Source organism: Pan troglodytes, chromosome 3 (assembly GCF_028858775.2).
Source record: "Pan troglodytes isolate AG18354 chromosome 3, NHGRI_mPanTro3-v2.0_pri, whole genome shotgun sequence".
NCBI lineage: Eukaryota > Metazoa > Chordata > Mammalia > Primates > Hominidae > Pan > Pan troglodytes.
In genome coordinates, this window is record NC_072401.2 from 40194057 (window position 1) to 40213855 (window position 19799).

General features: G+C 38.2%; 1 protein-coding gene across 6 annotated transcripts in view; it reads right to left on the bottom strand.

Annotated features, from left to right (window-relative positions):
• PDS5A (PDS5 cohesin associated factor A) overlaps positions 1–19799 on the bottom strand; it is a 153318-nt gene that overhangs the window by 42790 nt on the left and 90729 nt on the right. For all 6 annotated transcript variants that reach the window (XM_526554.8, XM_063808735.1, XM_016951458.4 and 3 more), the window contains 5 exons: positions 12220–12325; positions 9473–9633; positions 6771–6894; positions 5472–5630; positions 1894–1962 (listed from right to left, as the gene is read on the bottom strand). In XM_526554.8, the coding sequence (XP_526554.4) occupies positions 1894–1962; positions 5472–5630; positions 6771–6894; positions 9473–9633; positions 12220–12325 (619 nt within the window). The remainder of the gene's footprint in view (positions 1–1893; positions 1963–5471; positions 5631–6770; positions 6895–9472; positions 9634–12219; positions 12326–19799) is intronic.

Consider the following 19799-nt stretch of genomic DNA (forward strand, 5'->3'; position numbering starts at 1 on the left):
CAGGCGTTTGAGACCAGCCTAGCCAACATGGTGAAACCGTGTCTATACTAAAAAACCCCGTCTCTACTAAAAAAAAAAAAAAAAAAAAAAATTAGTCAGGCATGGTGGCACACGCCTGTAGTCCCAGCCACTCAGGAGGCTGAGGCATGAGAATTGCTTGAACCCGGGAGGCAGAGGTTGCAGTGAGCTGAGATTGTGCCACTGCACTCCAGCCTGGGTGACAGAGCAAAACTCTGTTTCATAAAAAAACCAAAACACACACACACACACACACACCCCCAACTGTACTGATTGTGGTGACTGAAAATAACTTGAGAGTTTCAGTTTTGTGGTATTGAAAAACTACTTTGAAAAAACCATCAAGTCTGATTCAGTCTCATTTAACATTGTGACCAAAAAAATGGGATTTTGTGTAATTATTGGTAGTCATAATTACTTAGAAATGTCTAGTCAAAAGATTGTTACCAATATATGTGAAAAAGCTAGCCAAAAAATCAAAGTATTATTTATTATATTTATTGACAACCTGGAAAAATGAACTGATAGAATATATGATGACTATGAAGCAACACAAAGTGAAAGATTATCAAAGAAGATGATACAATCTTATTTTAAATCCCAAATCTGCCACTTTTCAACTGAGCTTTACATCTATTAAATGTCACAAATTTAGTAACAATCATCTCTATCTGCTCTGTCTCCCAGGCTGGAGTGTACTGGCATGATCACAACTCACTGTAGCCTTGACCTCCTGGGCTCAAGCGATCCTCCTGCCTCAGCTTCCTGAGTAGGTGGAACTATAGGTATGCACCACCACACCTGGCCAAATTATCATTATTATTATTTGAGACCCAGTTTCACTCTGTCGCCCAAGCTGGAGGGCGGTGGCGGGACCTTGGCTCACTGCAACCTCTACCTCCCAGGTTCAAGTGACTGTCCTGCCTCAGCCTCCGAAGTAGCTGGGATTACAGATGTGCAACACCATGCCTAGCTAGTTTTTGTATTTTTAGTAGACAAGGGGTTTCACCATGTTGTCCAGACTGGTCTTGAACTCCTGACCCCAAGTGATCTGCCTGCCTCAGCCTCCCAAAGTGCTGGGATTATAGGCGTGAGCCACCATGCCTAGCCCAACTAAATTATTTTTAATATTTTGTAGAGACATGGCTCACTATGCTGCCCAGGTTGGTCTTGAACTCTTGGGCTCAAGCGATCCTCCTGCTCTGGCTCCCAAAGTGCTGGGATAATAGGTGTGAAAAAAAAATCAAAGTATTATTTATTATATTTATTGACAACCAGGAAAAATGAATTGATAGAATATATGATGATGATGAAGCAACACAAAGTGAAACAGATTATCAAAGAAGATGATACAATCTTATTTTAAACCCCAAATCTGCCACAGTGCCCAGCTTGACAATTACCTATCTTTGCCAAGTTAATATTCATATGCTTGTAGATAGTAGTGATGAGGCTGGATTTAAGATGCCTCTGAGCACTGTCATTCTATAAACAGTCTCTCTATAAAACAGCCTCATTAAGATTGCTTTAGCAGGCAGAAGACACTGACATGTAATAAACAATGACAACTACAATGTCTTCAATAAACCATTTTTTGCAATGGATTTTAAAATAAAGCACCTCCTTAACAAATGCTTATTAACTATTAGGTTTAATCAAAAAAGGCTCCCAGCTAGGCACGATGGCTTAAGCTCATAATCCCAGCACTTTGGGAGGCTGAAGTGGGAGGATCAGCTGAGCCCGGGAGTTCAAGACCAAACTGAGCAACACAGCAAGATCCCATCTCTGTTTATTAAATTTTTTAAAGGTGAGGAAGATAACTACAAAATGTCCCTTTTTTAAACATGAAGATTATCAAGGCCTAAACAAATTTACCTTTGCTAGTACTTCAGGGGAAACCTCTTCATCTGGAGACCACAGTTTTCCATTCTTTTCACCTGTTGACTATAAACAATTGAATAAATTTAGCTATTAGCATGAAAAAAAAAATTTATGGTTTTGCTGATTAAGTTTTTCATGTTGATCAACACAGCCTCTGAGAAACCTACGGGAACATCACCAACCAGAGCTTGGAAAAGGACAAAGTTAGAAGACTCATACTTCCCAATTTTGAAACTTACTATAAAACCTACAGTAATCAAGACAGTGTGGCTGGTACTGGCAAGGATAGACATATAGACTAATGGAATAGAGAACTCAGAAAACCCTTGCATATATGGTAATTCATTTTTGACAAAGGGTGCCAAGACCATCTTTAGTGAAAGAACAGTCTGTTCAACAAATGATGCTAGAAAAACTGGATATTCAGCCGGGTGCAGAGGGTCAAGCCTGTAATCCCAGCACTATGGGGGGATGAGGCAGGTGGATCACTTGAGGTCAGGAGTTTGAGACTAGCCTGGCTAACATGGCAAAACCCTGCCTCTTCTAAAAATACAAAAAAATTAGTTGGGCATGGTGGTGCATGCCTGTAGTCTCAGCTACTCGGGAGGCTGAGGCTGGAGAACTGCTTGAACCTAGGAGGCAGAGATTGCAGTGAGCTGACATTGCGCCACCTCACTCCAGGCTGGGCTACAGAGTGAGACTCCATCTCAAAAACACAAAAGCAAAACAAAAAAACCCCTGGATATCCACAAGAAGCAAACACACAAACAAACAAACAAAAAATTACATTGTTAATACATATAAGAATTAACTCAGAATTAATCAAATATCTCAATTTAATAGCTAAAACCATAAAACTCTGAAAAGATGACATAGGAAGAAATCTTCATGATCTTGGATCTGGTAAATAGCTGACAAAGGTTTAATATACAGAAAATGTAAATAACTCTTAAAACTCAACAAGAAGCAACCCAACTAAAAGTGGGTGAAGGCAGCATGGGCAACATGGCAAAACCCTGTCTGTATAAAAAAACACAAAAATTAGCCAGGCGTGGTGGCGTGTGCTGATAGTCCCAGCTACTCAGGAGGCTGAGGCAGGAGATATTGCTTGAGCCTGGGAAGCGGAGGTTGTGATGAGCCAAGGTTGCACTAGTGCACCCCAGCCTGGGTGACAGAGTGAGACCATGTCTCAAAAAAAATAAAATAAAATAAGAGTGGGGTGGGGGAAGGAATTTAATACACAGCTCTCCAAAGAAGATATACAGGTAGTCAATAAGCACACAAAAAATATCCTTGACATCATTATTCATCAGGAAAATGCAAATCAAAACCACAATGAGATATCACTTCTTATCCACTAGTATGGCTGTTGCTTTTTTAAAAAGGAAAATGACATGTAACCCAACAATGTTATTCCTAGATATATACCCAAGAAATGGGAGAACAGGAACATAAATGTTTATATCAGCATTATTCACAACAGCCAACACGTAGAAGCAACCCAAGTGTCCACCAATCAACAAAAAAATGTGGGATATATACAAACAAAAATATACATATAAAAGAACACTGCTTAGCCACAAAAGGAACAACATTCTGATACATACTACAACATGGAAGAGCCCTGAGAACATGCTAAGTGAAATACAACAGACACAAAAGGACAAATATCATATAAGAGATACCTAGAATAGGTAGTCATAGAGTCAGAAGGTAGAACAGAGGGCAATGGAGAGTTGTTGCTTAATGGGTACACAGTTTCTGTATGGGGTGATAAAAAATTCTGGAGATGGATGGGGTGGTGATGATTAGGTAACAATGTGGCTATTATGTTAGTGAATTTTAACACTTAAAAATAGCAAATTTGATACTATGTATAGTTTATCACCATAAAAAAAGACCGTCTGAAAACACAATCTATCATCATCATTTAAGAGGTATCTTAAATTTCACATTTGTTGAAAACCACATCTATCGAAAGTAAAAATAACAGCAAGGATATGTAGGGTAGAAAATGAGACTTAGGCCACGTTCTTCTCTTCTTGTCTGCTGCGTTCAAAAGTGGAAGGTGGTACAAATACAGAAGGGGCACTAGCAGGTGTCTTTAAGTTCCTGATACTGAGGCCTCAAGATTACCGAAACATGTGAGAGTTAGGAACTTTGGATAAGCTGGATTTGTGGCAAACTAACACTTAAATGAAAGTCATCCACAATGATCCAGCATATCTGTGTCTTTATTCAATAACAACAGATTTAATTTAGATCCATTTGGTAAAGCAGTGATTCTTTTATTTATTTATTTATTTTTTTGAGACAGTCTTGCTCTTGTCGCCTAGGCTGGAGTGCAATGGTGCAATCTTGGCTCACTGCAACCTCTGCCTCCCGGGTTCAAGCGATTCTCCTGCCTCAGCCTCCCGAATAGCTGGGATTACAGGCACTCACCACCAAGCCCGGCTAATTTTTTTGTATTTTTAGTAGAGACAGGGTTTCACCATGTTGGCTAGGCTGGTCTTGAACTCCTGACCTCAGGTGATCCACCCACCTCGGCCCCTCAAAGTGCTAGGATTACAGGCGTGAGCCACCAAGCCCTGCCAGTAGTGACTCTTAATCAAGGTGTGTTTCCGAAATCATTTGGGGAGTCTTTTCAATCTATACATTCCAACCCAGAGGTAATAAATCAGAGCACACAGACATCAATAAATCTAGTGCCAAAAGTACAGTGTATTATCTTAAAAATTAGTCAAATTCAAGTCCACTTTTTTTTTTTTTTTTTTTTTTTTGAGACAGAGTTTCGCTCTTGTTGTCCAGGCTGGAGTGCAACTGTGCAATCGTGGCTCACTGCAACCTCTGCCTTCTGGGTTCAAGTGATTCTCCTGCCTCAGCCTCCTGAGTAGCTAGGATTACAGGTGCCGTCACCACACCTGGCTAATCCACTTACATTTCTAACAATGTTTGATAAAACAAATTTTAGCCCGGCATGGTGGCTCACACCTGTAATCCCAGCACTTGGAGAGGCCAAGGCGGACGGATCACCTGAGGTCAGGAGTTCAATATAAGCCTGGCCAACATAGCGAAACCCCGTCTCTACTAAAAACACAAAAATTAGCCAGGCGTGGTGACAGGCACCTGTAATCCCAGCTACTTGGGAGGCTGAGGAATGAGAGGAGGCCAAGGTTGCAGTGAGCCGAGATCATGCCACTGAATTCCAGCCTGGGGCACAGAGCGAGACTCTTGTCTTCAAAACAAAAAACAAAAATAACCCAATTCTAACATTCCAGAAAATGATAAACTGTCTTTTGAGGGTCAGGAAAATAGCTTTTACTGATATTTAACTTTCATGATTCACCAATCCCGTGTTCTAATTTTTGTTTCTTAAGTGTGAAATTCTAGTAGTAATAGCTACCATGAAATAAGGAAGTAGTTTCGAATTTAAATAAATAAAAAATAAGTAGAACCAATACAGAATAATTTAAAAGAAAAAGAGAATTACACAGAAACAGAAGTGTTTCTGTGATGAAGATGTAAACAGCCTTAATCTCATGATTCTCAATTTAATTAAATGAGAAACTTACCCTGTCATTCATTAGCAGATCTTTCACAATAAAATTTGCTACTACAGATTTCATTGGGGAAGCAAACTGATCTGGTGCTAACATAGAAATGTGGCCCAATGAAACTAATGGAGTTATAAGTTGTTCTGGCACATCAGCATTCAGACTCCTACTGAGTGGCTATAAAAATAAAACAGACAAAATTACCAATTTGTTTGATAAATATCTAGACACTCTACTGAAACAGTACATTTTCCTGAGTCCTCCTGAATTTACCATGCCCAAACCAATCTTCTCTAATATGATCATAACTAACTTCAACCACATTAAGACACCTGGTTCTTAATTCACCTACTAAAATTTAGCAAGATTGAAAGAATGTAGAAAAAAGATAAAAGAAAAAATAAAATCCAACAAAAAGAAGTTTAAAGAAAAACATTTTTGCTTCATCAAATCAGCATTATTTTTGACTAATCTACAACAATGGATTTGCTATACCAGTGGTTTTCTTACCCTGTGGAAGCATTTTAAATGACCTTAAATCATACAAAGTAAGAATTCACTGGGTTTTGGTCACACTATCTCCAATTTATGATAATAGGAATACATTTCTAATAGTAAAATGAGGCCAGTCATTATATGTAAAAAAAAGGGAAACAGGATTAATTTTCAGGTAGGGTTCTTAGGTACTTTAAACTGGATTGTTCAAAATTATCTACTAATACTTTCCGAGGATAAATGCACCACTGAACCAATAAGGCTAAAATTAAGTAAAATGTTCTAACATAAACACGTAAGGCCAGGTGTGGTGGCTCATGTGTGTAATCCTAGCACTTTGAAAGACTGAAGTGGGTGGATCGCTTCAGTCCAGGAGTTTGAGACCAGCCTGGGCAACATGGCAAAACCCCATCTCTATAAAAAAATCCAAAAATTAGCTGGGCATGATGGTGGTGCCTGTACTCTCAGCTACTTGGGAGGCTGAGGCAGGAGGACTGCTTGAACCTAGGAATTCGGGGCTGCAGTGAGCAGAGATTGCATCACTGTACTCCAGCACTGGTGAGAAACTGAAACTTTATCTCAAAAACAAACTAAAAAACAAAAACCACAAAACCCTTCAATATGAGGTGTTTGAACATATAATCTGATCTACAGGCCGGGAATGCAGTACCACATAAAATAGAATCCTTGCTCACAAGGAATTTATAGTCTAAGGTAGGACTTCATATAAACAGCTTAAAAAAATCTAGCTTCCATCTTCATCAAACTATAGAGCTTAAAAAATAAAGACCAATATAAACACAACCTATATATTAGATATACCTCAAAAATCTGTGCAAGCTGGACTTCTTTATTTGTGAATATGGCGTGTATACAGTGCACAGCCTGTTTTGCTTGGTGTGGAGTACCCCTCTTTGCTTTTTGATGTAAAATGGGAATTAAGGTCCTGCAAAAAATAATATAGTTTTTTTTTTCTTAAACCCATAAACCAACAAGTATTCCTTTGGTTGACTTCCACTTCCCCTATATGGATGGATGCTAGTAGAGAAGGCTCTCTTAAAAATTATCTGATCTAAAGAAAGTTGTAAAAAAAGCTCCATCTCTGCCCCCAAGTATAAACCAAGAAATACAATGCCTCAAGAAAAAGCCTACTTCAGGAGACAATTTTTATTTTATAGTTACTTCACAAATATGCAAAATAACAAGCAACCCTTAATTCATAATCTAAAGCTTACCCCATGACATATTTTTGCATTTACTTTCTAAGTAGCAATATTGTTAATTTTTCAATTCCCTTTTATAATCCCCTTCAGTTATTTCAAAGTAGCTACAGAAAGAGAGTAGCAAAAGGCCAAGTTGTATTAAACAGCTGAAATAATACTAGTGAAAGAAAGTACGCAAAGATACAGCTACATATATATCAGTAGAATGGCAATAAAAATATCTAACTATTATGTGCCAGGCACCATTCTAGGTATATCCGCATGGATTAATTCAACTAATGTTCACATCCACCCAAAGAAGACTATCATAGTCATTACACAGATGAGAAAATTAAAGCACAAAGATGTTATTTAAGCCTCCTAATAGACGAAGCTAGGAAACTGGGAGTTGGGATTTGAAAATGAGCATTTCTTTCAAAATCCACATACTTAACCTCTACACTGACAATGAAGAGTAAACTAAAACAGTCTTCTTTTAGGATGATGGAAAAACATAAAGCATTCTTCAAAAATTAAATGTTGATGACATGAAAAAGCATTAGGTAGAATGAAGAAAATAGTGTACATATATGAACTTATAAAAAATAGACAAACACATCTAGTAGATGAACATTCATAGAAAGTATATATATCAAATGTTAATGGTGACTATTTCCTTATATTTTTTCTAGTTTCAGTTTGCTACAATGAACATAAGTATTTTTATAATCAGAAGAAAATTGATAAAACGAAACAAACATTTAAGGAAAGATATTTGTCATATATTTAATGTTATTAGAGAAGAGCCTATTTTATAAAGTTAGTGGCATCAAATGCAAGGGTGACAATGCCCTCTTATGATAATGGAAGGCTACATATGAAACCTATACTGCAGGCTCCAGGCCATGCACTTTAACCAAAAATGGGAACATATGCTAGTTGGTATGAATCTGATTTGACATGTATAAATATGCCTGAAGTTTGCCTCTATGGACTTTGGAATTATGAGATAGGGATGTCCATGACCAAACAGACTTCCTTGACTGAGTATTGACTACGCTTCTAAACGGAAGATGTCTTTCCTCTCTCCTATCTGTTTAGTCTTTCACCATTCCATTTACCAGACTGAGATTTCTTATAACACTGGTGAATGACAAAGGAAGATAGTTTCAATCAAACTGTTGTTAAATGTATTATTATTATTAGCCAAATAAAATAATACAGAAAGTCAACTTTAACCTTTCTTCTTGTTTTTTCTAGAGCAGTATAATCCAGTGATGCCATCAGAGTTGTTACTGAGGTCTTTAGCATTGTGCTTTTCTGCTTTCCAGTGATTATCTCCTTTCTTCTCCATTGGTCTTACGAATAAGGTATTTTATTCCTCACGTCCAAAGTTAACTCTTCCACCTATGCTCATTTTCAACTGTGTCCTTTGGGGTAGAATTTCTCTAAGAATAGTTTCTTTGCCTTGAAAAAATGTATAGGATTTCCTCCCTTGAAAAACTCATCAAAAACTATCCTATTGTGTCAGTGATCTTTTTTTAATAATGTATAAAATTTATTATTTCTAGTCTATAAACTCCTTGAGGGCAGGGACTAATTGTGGTACCTTTTTATTATTAGCCAGAACAATGCGGAGAATGAAGAGAATGTACAATGGACACTGAATTATTTCACAAGTTAAACTATTAGCTCACAAATTTAATAAAAACTTCAGGAGACTGCTTGTTCTGTGATTATCATGTGAAGAAAATGGTATGTAGTTGAATATACTCTGAACTAATTGCAAATACCCTGAACATATGATTCAACTGCCATTTGCAATGTATTTTTTCCTTCAAAAGATGTCTTCTGCATATTTTAAGTCTAAATATAACATCTCAGCACAAGTTTCACCTTAACCTTTTTAAGATGCCAAAGTGAACTATTTGCCCCATTTTTTGGTAGGATAGCAAAGTGACAGTTATTGAATTTATAACCCATTTATAGAAAAAAAGATGAATATACATGGATTAGAAAGACATTAGTCATAAATATAATAAAACACTAAATTCTGTGATAACTTTTGATTCTTAATATCTTAAAATACTTTTGTTATAAACAAACATGTAGTTTCGGTTTATTCTGCTGCCTACATTCTAATGGTGGGAGAGGGGTGTGAGGCAAGGGAAAGACAAAACAGAGGAGGACACAGAAAAGTAGCTTCTAAATCAAAGTTGTCTTTCTTCCCTCCTATCTTCCTACACAGAAGGAAAACAATGATTTTATGGTTCCCACACTTAGCAACTTTTGTATTTACCATGGGAGAAAAAATGTACTCACGATCGTATCTGGGGAAGGTCTGTTTCTATTTTGTGACCTGTATTTCTAAAAATTTGAATAGCAGCTTCTGCTACCTTGTCATCCTCCATTCTTAGGCACTGTAACAAGGACTCATATGTCTCTGCAGAGTGGAACGAGGTAGGATGTGTAAAAGACAGAACCTGAAAAAACAGATACAGCTTTAGAAGTACAGACAATGGTTTTAATCCATTAAAAAAGAATTACTTCCCGCAAAAGAAAAAAAAAATTAAATTCTGGGGTAAATATGCTAGCTACACAGAATAGAGATACATCTCCTAGCCGTCCTTGCAGTTAGTTATGGCTAATCAGACATTATCAGAAATACTGTATGGTGTGGTAGCTTCCAGTTATTCCTTGACACAACTAACAGACAGCCTTTGTCCTATTTTCTTCTTCACCTCTTAGTCTACTCTGCTACTTAGAACACAAAACACATGGCTCCTTTTTTATGGAATGTGATTTACAATATTAATAACTATTATCAGTTTATAAATATATTGTATTTAGGTGAAGGAATGCTTACTTGAGATAAAACCTCCATACGTAATGACTCAATCTTTGTGTAACGTAAACAAAATGCTAACTCAGAGCTTTCTTTGACTGGCAAAAAGATAATCTATGAGAATTTTTTTTTTTCTTTTTTTGAGACAGGATTTCACTCTGTCACCTAGGCTAGAGTACAGTGGAATGTCACAGCTCACTGGGGTCTCAACCTCCCACCTCAGTCTCCTGAGCTGAGACTACAGGTGCACCACCATGCCCGGCTAAATTTTTTGTTTTTTTGTAGAGATGAGGTCTAGCTATGTTGCCCAGGCTGGTCTCCAACCCCTGTTCTCAAGAGATCTTCCTGTCTTGGCTGGGATTACAGGCGTAAACCATTGTACCCAGCCAAAAAAATATCTGAAGTGAAATCTATCACTCAACATAATTATCAACAAAGAAGCCACTATTGTGAACTTTTAATTATGATTACAATATATAATTATTCCCTTATTATAACACCAGCACGAGCCTGTCCTTAAATAACTTTTAGCAAGTTAGATACATGTCTAAAGAGTTAACCTTCCATAAAGTAGAAACAATTCAGTTAGTGTAGTATCAAGATTAGGAAAATAGAGAAGCAGGGAGAAAGGGGAATGAGCAGATGGTCTTCATTAATTTTTCAATAAGCACTTATTTAATGGTCATTAAGTGTAGACACTGTCTCACTTGGCAAGGTTTGGAGTGATAATATTTACTTACGTGGTTTTAATTATTTACAGAAAATTGGAGAATTAAATTAGAAAAATGTAATAAAAAGCAATCTACTGGCCGGGCGCGGTGGCTCACGTCTGTAATCCCAGCACTTTGGGAGGCCGAAGCGGGCTGATCACAAGGTCAGGAGATCGAGACCATCCTGGCTAACATGGTGAAACCCCATCTCTACTAAAAATACAAAAAAAATTAGCCAGGCATGGTGGTGGGAGCCTGTAGTCCCGGCTACTTGGGAGGCTGAGGCAGGAGAATGGCGTGAACCTGGGAGGCGGAGCTTGCAGTGAGCCGAGATCATGCCACTGCACTCCAGCCTGGGCAACAGAGCAAGACTCCATCTCAAACAAACAAACCAAAAAAAGCAATCTATTAAAAAATGTTACCTTAAAGGTGGTTTCACTTTTAAAACAACTTAAAAATACAACTCAATTACTAAAAACATAATTAAAATCTTATTCATGAGGCATCATATCAATTCTATCAATGAAATGATTTTTTTTTCTTTTCTTTTTCAACAGTCTCACTCTGACGCCAAGCTGGAGTGCAGTGGTGTGATCTCAGCTCACTGCAACCTCCACCTCCTGGGTTCCAGTGATTCTCCTGCCTCAGCCTCCCGAAGTAGCTGTGACTACAGGCGTGTGCCACCACGTCTAGCTAATTTTTGTATTTTTAGTAGAGACGGGGTTTCCCCATGTTGGCCAGGATGGTCTCGATCTCTTGACCTTGTGATCTGCCCGCCTCGGCCTCCCAAAGTGCTGGGGTTACAGGCATGAGCCGCCGAGCCCAGCTCAATGAAATGATATTTAAGACCCTTGGAATATGATCCCATCATTCTTTTTCTATCTAACATCCATTGCACTGGTTTGTCTCTTCTCCTGTATGTCACAGTGGTATCATGTCTCTTTGCCTTCAATTTCTTCCCTTCTTTTACTCAATCCAATGAAAGCTCTATCAAGGGCTGCAGCTGGTTGTAAGCCAGGTTAAAAGCCCGTGACACTACCTTTCTTACCCAGTGGCACTCGACAATCTGGAACCAACCTTGTCTCCCATCATTCCCCAAAGCACCCCTTTTTTCTAGTTATGCCAGTCTCCCAAGAATCCCACAAATATACCAAGAAATACTCCCTTTAATGATGATATTCCCTCCTCTAGATTTAGTCACATACCCTGTCCACAAAGTCTAAAGTCACATCTTGCTATTACTAAGTTAAGAATAGATTGTACAGTAATCACTACCAAGCATAGAAGGCATGGAAATGATAAACAGTGAAACAAATATTAATTTATAATGTAAAATAATTACATTATTATATTATGTTGTAAAAACATTACTTTTACATAATCTAATTTCCAACACAAGTTTTAAATCTTTCAAATAGTTTCCTGTGAAATAAGCCTGACTCTTGCATATCCTGAAGGGAAGGCAAATTATGACCCCACGGAAATACATGGCAACAAAACTGTTTCAAAAATACCTTAAGAAGTTCAAGTCCTGAACGGATAGCTGTATCTGGACTTACACCCTCCTCTTCATCATCTGCTGTCCCCTCTATTGACTTATTCATCAATTTCACTAGTGCACTATAAAAAGAAGAAAATATAAATCAGTAACCACTGTAGTAGTAACTATATCCTAATCACACTGTGACAGAACATATATAGAACCTTAAAATATTAAATTCAAAGGAGTTTCTGTGGGGGAAAAAAGTTCAACCTTGTCCTCTACTTGATAACTAAACTTCTACTTAGTTTATCCCCCTAAAAAACTTAATGTGTAAGAGTAACTCTTCTAAAAAATAACAAAACTAAAATTAAATGACACAGCACTCTGGTAATATATTCACATAAGTAATTTAATATTCATTTCCATATATACAGAGATTTTCAGTTTTAAGAAAAATAATAATATAGTAGTTGCTAAGTGAGCAATGACAACTGACTCAAAAAAATACAAATAATAAACATACACATGGACAAATGAATTAATCACTGGTAATTTACTGAATCAGTAACTTTATTTCTATAAACTTACAGCAAAGAAGCAAGTCATTGGAAGCATCATGCTGTATTTATAAAGATTCACTAATTAGGAACAATTTAATTGTCAAAAATTAAGGAATTAGTTTTTCAAAATACCTACCACCAGGAAATAGAATATTATCTGGTCAATAAAAATCAGATGATGTAGCAACATGGTACTATTTTAAGTAAAAACAAATGTGACTTCTGGTTTTGAGATCAGTAAACTGAAGAAGATATTACCCTATTATGAGAACATTCAATTATTATTACAAATGTTCAAAACAAGATTTTGGTTAATTTTTTTTTCCTTTGGTGTTATGTCAAAGTATTCATTAAAAAAAATTTAAGTACCAAATATGCATAGGATGCAGATGTTGAAATTCTTTTCACTTATAAAAAATTAACAAAAATTATAAATATTCATGGGGTACACAGTGATGTTTCCAGACATATAATGCATGGTGATCAGATCAGGATAATTAACACATCCATTATCTTAAACACTTATCATTTCTTTGTGTTGGGAACATTCAATATTGTCCTAGCTATTTGAAACTATGTTATTGTTAACTATAGTCATCCTACTGTGCTATGGAACACTAGAATTCATCCACCCATCTAGCTGTGATTTTGTATCCTTTTTTGTAATTTTGTATTTCTCCCTAATCCTCCCTTCCCACTACCTTTTCCAGCCTCTTGTTTCCTCTGTTCTATTCTTTGCTTCTGAGAGATCTACTTTTTTTTTTTTTAGCTTCCACCTACCAGTGAGAACATCTGGTATTTAACTTCCTGTTCCTGGCTCATTTCACTTAACATAATGTCCTCCAATGCCATTCATATTGCTGCAAATGACAGCATTTCATTTTTTTTAATGGCCGAATAGTATTCCATTTATCTATGTACCATATTTTCTTTACCCATTCATTCCTTGGACACAGGGTGATACCAAATCTTGGCTATTGTCAATAATGCTGCAATAATAATGGGTATACAGATATCCCTGATAAACTTATTTCTTTTGGATGTATACCTAGTAGTGGGATTGCTGGATCATATGGTAGTTGTATTTTTTAGTTTTTTTTTTTTGAGGACCCTCCATACTGTTCTCCATTATGGCTGTATTAACTTACAGATGTTGAAGTTTAAACTAAGTTTAGCACTTACTTTCCTTTCCCTCTTACATCACAAGAATTATTTTAAAATTCATTATCTTCAGTTCATCTGATAACATTAAAGAAACAAATTGCTGTATATGTGTATAAGCATTAACTTAAAGTATAATATACCACACAATTCCCTGAATTAAAATGTACAACTCAATGGTGTTTACTATATTCACAAGGTTGTACCACCTAACTGTAGAACATCCCATCACTATCCTAAGTCAAACCCCTTACCTGTTAGCAGGAACTCATTCACCATTACTCCCTCCAGCCCTAGGCATTTACTAATCTATTTTCTCCCCTAAACACTTGCCTATTCTGAACATTTCATATTAATGAAATCATACAATTTCATAGGGTTTGGCTGTGTCCCCACTCAAATCTCACTTTGAACTGTAATAAGCCCCACATGCCAAGGGCGGGGCCAGGTAGATAACTGAACATGGGGGCAGTTTCCTCCATATTGTTCTTGTGGTACTGAATAAATCTCAGGAGATCTGATGGTTTTATAAAGGGGAGTTCCCCTGCACATACTCTCTTGCCTGTCACCATGTAAGATGTCCCTTTGCTCTTGCTTCATCTTCCACTGTGATTGTGAGGCCTCCCCAACCACGTGGAACTGCAAGTTCATTAAAACCTCTTTCCTTTATAAATTACCCAGTCTGGGTGAAGACTCTGTCTCAAAAATAATAAATAAATAAAACAAAATAAAATAAAAATGTAAAAATCTGAATTTGCATTTCCCAAATGAGTATTAATACTAACTGTCCTTTCTTGTGCTTATTTACCGTCTTAACTAGTACCTGTTCAAATATGCCCATTTTAAAACTGAGTCATCTGTCTTATTGAGTAGTCAGAGTTCCTTATATAGCCTGGATATAATCCTTTACCAAATACATGCTTTTCAAGTATTTTCTCCCAGTCTGTGGCTATTATGTTCCCTCTAAGAAATCTTTGCCTATCCTATATGTTTTCTGGAAATTCCAGCTCTGACTTTGTATTTTAAAGATTCATTCAATTTGAGAAAATAATTCCAAATTGAGCTTTTTATTAAGAAATCCTAGTCAACATTGCTTGAATTTAACAAAATTACAAGTGTGTTTCAAAAAAATTTATAAATATGTAAATACATGTGATAGGTTCCATGCACACGATTATTTCATGAGTATTTATTAACTACCTGTCATGTGCCAAGTCTTATGGTCTACCTGAGAAATACAGTATGAAATGAGAGACATAATCTCTGCTATCATTGTAATGTTGGTAATCACCAGTATGCGTCAAGGAGCTATAAGCGAAAGAGCAAAGTCTTCAAACCAGGTTCACAGTCCTTCCTCTTATAAAGTATTTTTCCTCTTTTATAAATTAAATAAATAACATATATTTCACAGGGCTATCATGATGAAAAAGACGATCTCAAGTGCCTCTTCAAAACTGCTTGGGAAGTCTATGCTATACAACCACTGTTACAAATCTTCACCATTCTAAATGAAGTCTAAATACTCCCATTGGCAACTTCATCTTTAACAGAACGGAGAGTAGTAATGGACGCCTTGAGTGAAAACTCTTCTAATTTTCCATACCTAATCTTCTAACCTCCTCTAATTTGTGTGTATTATTTTGTCATGTCATAGGTTAAGATGTCCTTCTTCCTGCTCTGCTTCCTTAGGAATGCTGCTCCCTCATACCTATATTCCCCTTCCCTTATCTGCAATCTGTCTTCTTTTCAACTAGCATCTTTTTTTTTAAAAAAAGAAGAAGATGGAGTCTCACTTTTTGCCCAGGCTGGAGTGCAATGGTGTGATCTCAGCTCACTGCAACTTCCGCCTCCCAGGTTCAAGTGATTCTCATGCCTCAGCCTCCCGAGTAGCTGGGATTACAGGCACGCACCACCACACCTGGCTAATTTTTGTACTTTTAGTAGATATGGGGTTTCACCATGTTGGCCAGGCTGGTCTTGAACTCCTGACCGCAGGTGATCCGCCCACTTCAGCCTCCCAAAGTGTTGGGATTACAGGCGTGAACCACCGCACCCAGCCTTCAGCTAGCACCTTTTCAAGGTATTTAAATATTCAAAATTATTTAGTCAAAAACAACAGCAGAAGATTCTTCTTCAAGCTTACTCCGTTTCCATCATCTTACTTTTCTGTTACTTTTCTTTTGAGGCTCAAACTCTGACTTTAGCCCAGTTTTTTTGTTTTTGTCTTTTTTTGAGACACAGTCTCATTCTGTTGCCCAGGAGAGAGTGAAGTGCCGTGATCTCACCTCACTGCAATCTCTGCTTCCTGGGCTCATTCTTCCACCTCAGCCTCCCACATAGCTGGGACCACAGGCGCATGCCATGGTATCCTGCTAATTTCTGTATTTTTGTAGAGATAGGGTTTTGCCATACTGCCTAGGCTGGTTTCTAACTCCTGGACTCAAGTGATCCACCCACCTCCGCCTCCCAAAGTGCTGGGATTTCTGGCGTGAGTCACCACACCCAGCCTTCTCCTTTGCTTTTTTTCTTGAGTCTCGCTCTGTCACCCAGGCTGGAGTGCAATAACGTGATCTTGGGTCACTGCAACCTCCGCCTCCTAGGTTCAAGTGATTCTCCAGCCTCAGCCTCCTGAGTAGCTGGGATTACAGTTGCGTGCCACCACGTCAGGCTAATTTTTGCATTTTTAGTAGAGACGGGGTTTCACCATGTTGGTCAGGCTAGTCTCAAACTCCTGACCTCGTGATCTGCCCGCCTCGGCCTCCCAAAGTGCTGGGATTACACGCATGAGCCACCATGCCTGGCCTCCTTTGCTTTTTATCCAAGATTGGCGCTGTCTACACTGATTGTCCCCACTGGTGCTGTCAATTTATCTCCTAAGCAGGGTTTAGAAGGGTGACAAGGCTATGTATCCCTTTAACATGCTCAAGCCTCAGTGTAGCCAAGTGGTACCTAGTGGCTTTCTATTGAGCTGGGCCAGTAAAAAACAGACTCAGCAGTCTTCTCTGCCTAAGTAATACTGATCACCTTCTCTGTGTACCACGATGTAGATGTTGGAAAGGACTGTCCTATGCCTTTCTGAATCCATGGCATTCTGGCTTTGTCCTTGCTACCGCACAGAAACTGCTCTGTTCATTGTGATTTTTTCCCATTTCCTAATCCATTCGATGATTCTTAGTATTTAATCAACTTCTGGATATCATCTGACCCCTCCTTAGCCCCTCTTTGGTTTCTGTGATAACACTTTCCCAATTTTCTGCTTTTGACTATGTCTGCTCAAAACTTAAAAAGAAAATTTAAGTCCGTTATCTTCTGCCAGCCTCTTAATTGCTAATTTCCCTCACAATTCAGTCCTCAACCTTTTCCTTTTTAAAATTTTACTTTCACCTGGGTTCCAGCCATCATTACAATGACTACTTCATTTTCATCTACTTCCTATAGACCATTAACTAACTGTAGCACACATATGTCAAGGTGTACGGACATATGTATAGGGGGGAAATTGATTATATTTAGAATGATTTTATCTTAACCCCAATCCTTTCTTTCAAAATTCTAGGCCAGGTGCAGTGGCTCATGCCTGAAATCCCAGCAATTTGGGAGGCCGAGGTGGGCAGATTGCTTGAGCACAGGAGCTCGAGACCAGCCTGGCCAAGATGGTGAAACCCTGCTCTACTAAAAATAAAAAAAATTAGCCTAGCATGGTGGCGCACACCTGTAGATACAGCTACTTGGGAGGCCAAACCCGGGAGGCAGAGGTGGCAGTGAGCCGAGATCGTGACACTGCACACTCCAGCCCAGGTGACAGAGCAAGATTCCTTCTTAAAAAAAAAAAAAAAGGAAAGGAAAAGAAAAAGACAAAAGAAAGGAGAAGAGAAGAGAAAAAAAACTTCGGCATGGTGGCTCATGCCTGAAATACCAGCATTTTGGAGGCCAAGGTGGGCAGATCACTTGTGCCCAGGAGCTCGAGACCAGCCTGGGCAACATGGCAAAACTGCTTCTCTACTAAAGCACTTTTAAAAAAATTAGCTGAGCATGGTGACGCACACCTATAGTTCCACCTACTCAGGAGGCTGAGGTCTGAGATCGTTTGAGCCTACACAACAGTGAGCCAGGATCGTGCATTTCAGCCTGGGCGACAGAGTGAGATCGTGTATCCAAAAAAGTAAAGAGAAAAAGAAAAGAAAATCTTAATAAAAAAGGGCTGGGTATAGTGGCTCACGCCTGTAATCCCAACACTTTTGGAGGCCGAAGTGGGTGGATTGCTTAGGTCCAAGAGTTCGAGACCAGCCTGGACGGCATGGTGAAACCCTGTCTCTACCAAAACCAAAACAAAGCAAACAAAAAACAAACAAAAAAAACCACCCTCACAAAATTAGCCAGTTGTGGTGGCATGTGCCTATGGTCCCATCTACTCTGGAGGCTGAGGGAGGAGCATCACCTGAGCCCAGGAGGTCAAGGCTGCAGTGAACTATGATCATGCCACTGTACTCCAGCCTGGGTGACAGAGCAAGACCTTGTCTCAAAAAAAAGAGAAAGAAAAAAAAGCCAATTTTGATTTTTTTGTATGTTGAGAGATGAGAGATAGGGGTCTAGTTTCATTCTTCTGCTAATCAGTTTTCCTAGCACAATTTATTGTAGAGACTATCCCTTCCCTCCTTGTATGTTCTTGACACCTCTGTCAGAAATGAGCTGGCCAAAAAAGCACCAATATGTACCTGGGTTCTCAATTCTGTTCCTTTAGACGTGTCTAGTTTTTATGCCAGTATCATGTTGATTTGGTTACTGTAGTTTTGTAGTATAAAGTCAGGTAGTTTGATGGCTCCAGCTTTTGTTCTTTTTCCTCATATTGCTTTGGCTATTTGAGTCTTTTGTGGTTCCATGTAAATGTTAGGATTGTTTTTTCTATTTCTGTGAAGAATGTCATTTGTATTTTGATAGATATTGCATTTAATTTGTAAATTACTTTGAGTAGTACTGTCATTTTAACAATATTGATTTTGGCCGGGCGGGGTGGCTCACGCCTGTAATTCCAGCACTTTGGGAGGCCGAAGTGGGCGGATCACCTGAGGTCGGGAGTTTGAGACCAGCCCGACCAACATGGAGAAACCCCATCTCTACTAAAAATACAAAATTAGGCAGGTGCAGTGGTGCATAACTGTAATCATTGCTACTTGGGAGGCTGAGGCAGGAGAATTGCTCGAACACGGGAGGTGGAGGCTGCGGTGAGCCAAGATCGCACCATTGCACTCCAGCCTGGGCAACAAGAGCGAAACACCATCTCAAAAAAAAAAAAATTTTTTTTTTAATTTTTCCATTTCACGAGCATGGAATATCTTTCCATTTTTTGTGTGTTTCCTTTAATTTCCTCCATCCACGTTTTAAAGTATTTCTTGTAATAGATCTTTCACTTATTTGGTTAAGTTGATTATTAGGTATTTAATATTCTTTGTAGCTATTATAAATAAGATTGCTTTCTTGATTTTTCGGATTGTTTGCTGTCGGCATACGTAGATGCTACTGAGTTTTGTATGTTGATTTTGTATTCTGCAACTATACTGTATTCATTTATCTGTTCAAAACAGTTTTTCGGTGGAGTCTTTAGCTTTTTCTGTGATAATGTCATCTGCGAACAAGGCTAATTTGACTTCTTTCTTGCTAAATTTGGATGGCCTTCTTTTCTTTTGACTAATTGCTCTAGCCAGGACTTCCAGTAATTTGTTGAATAAAGGTGGTAGAAGTGGCTTCCATATCTTATTCCAGGTATTAGATGAAAGCCTTTCAATTTACCCCATTCAGCACAATGTTCAGTGTGGGTGTGTCACATATGGCCTTTATTATTTTGAGGTATGTTCCCTCTATACCTATTTTGTTGAGGGTATTTATCATAAAG